General features: G+C 42.5%; 1 protein-coding gene across 1 annotated transcript; it reads left to right on the forward strand.

The window, feature by feature from the left end:
* Positions 1–252: 252 nt before the first annotated feature.
* Positions 253–1219, forward strand: LACBIDRAFT_314230 (uncharacterized protein; the record flags this gene model as incomplete). The annotated part of the gene is made up of 2 exons (XM_001877572.1): positions 253–1159; positions 1209–1219. 2 exons carry the CDS (start codon positions 253–255, stop codon positions 1217–1219), a joined length of 918 nt encoding a protein of 305 aa, XP_001877607.1.
* Between the last annotated feature and the right edge of the window lie 286 nt (positions 1220–1505).

Consider the following 1505-nt stretch of genomic DNA (forward strand, 5'->3'; position numbering starts at 1 on the left):
CTTTGCGACCCAAAACGTCGAATCACGAAACATCCCAAACTGTACGGCGCAAACTATACCCGTGATAAGAAATTGCTGCAAAATACATACATATTTACTCTCAACTTCGCTTCAAGAAAACACAGCACACAATTAACTGGGTAAGTCGTTTTTGTCTTCTCTGACTACCCTTCTTCCTTCCACCGCTATTATTTTCTGATAGTCAATTTCCAAAAACGACTGATATCGTAATTCCCTTCTATAGAAGTTCAAATGTTTGACACCTATATGGATGCGTTAAGCATGGAAATTTTGACACAAATTTTGGAAACGACGCCATTCACTGATATACGATCATTCGCGCAGACAAATCGGTACAATAAAACACAAACGGCACTCTACCACAAACATACTCTTGTGCGGGAGATCGCCAAAAGAGGTGTTTGTCCCATACGGCTTATCGAAATCATGAAATCAACTGGCTCCGTAATAACCGGCTCAATCCCTCTACTCTTGATGTTTCCCCAAATATCGTCGTTGCCGCACGATCACATTTCCATGATGGTCGGCTCTGACGCACGGGACATTTTACTAAATCTCTTACGAGAACGTTGTGATTTCAACGTCACTCGAGTCGAACGCAGACCGATGTGGGACAACATGAGAGACCCAAACCTGACAGAAGGAATTTTTACCCTCACAAAAGCAACTTTCACAATAACTATCACGGTTTCTCGGACCAATCATCCCATCCAACCTATGTTTGAAAATGATCTCACCCTTGACATGAACTATGTCACACCGTATGGTTTAACATGTGCATATCCTTTACTCACTGTTTCACGACGATCTTTCCTCAATCTGCACAAATTCCCATACCACGTCCCTTTATCGCATTTGCTTTACGAGAACGCGGGTTTCCGTATCGCCAAAGCAATTTGGATTTGGAAGGATTTTGAGGATCATGAATGCGGCAACAATGGCAGTTGTCCTTTCACGGTGCGGTCCATCACCGATAAAGACGTCATGACGGTGTTATGGGACGAGAAACCTGTTCACGAATGTCGTCCAAAAGGTATTGATGGCATGATGATTTGGAAATTGAGAGGGTCCATACACTGCATTGATGGACAAACACGCAGTGCAGCGTTCACTGTTACTCGAGATGGACGTTTGTTAGGTGGGTAATTTATGGGCACAAAAAACTGCAATGCTAACATACATCGCAGTTGGCAGCTAATACAAGCCATGTACTTCTTACGACGAATGATGTACATCGTCAAAGATGTTGATTAATTATTGACGTGTAAGAATCTACGTTCAGCAATAGCTCTATTCAATAACAGGATGTAAGCGACATCAAGCCCAAGAATTGCAGCATACATACTCTTGAAGGAGCTTGTTAACAAAGTCTATGTCGGACAAAGTAAGATTTACCACCAATCGATCCCTTGTCGTCTTTATGACCATCAAACTTCCCATAATTCTGTCAGAGTGAAGGCTTGAAGCGGCCATGTGTAATCATG

The sequence above is a fragment of the Laccaria bicolor genome, genomic scaffold (assembly GCF_000143565.1).
Source record: "Laccaria bicolor S238N-H82 LACBIscaffold_5 genomic scaffold, whole genome shotgun sequence".
Classification (NCBI taxonomy): domain Eukaryota; kingdom Fungi; phylum Basidiomycota; class Agaricomycetes; order Agaricales; family Hydnangiaceae; genus Laccaria; species Laccaria bicolor.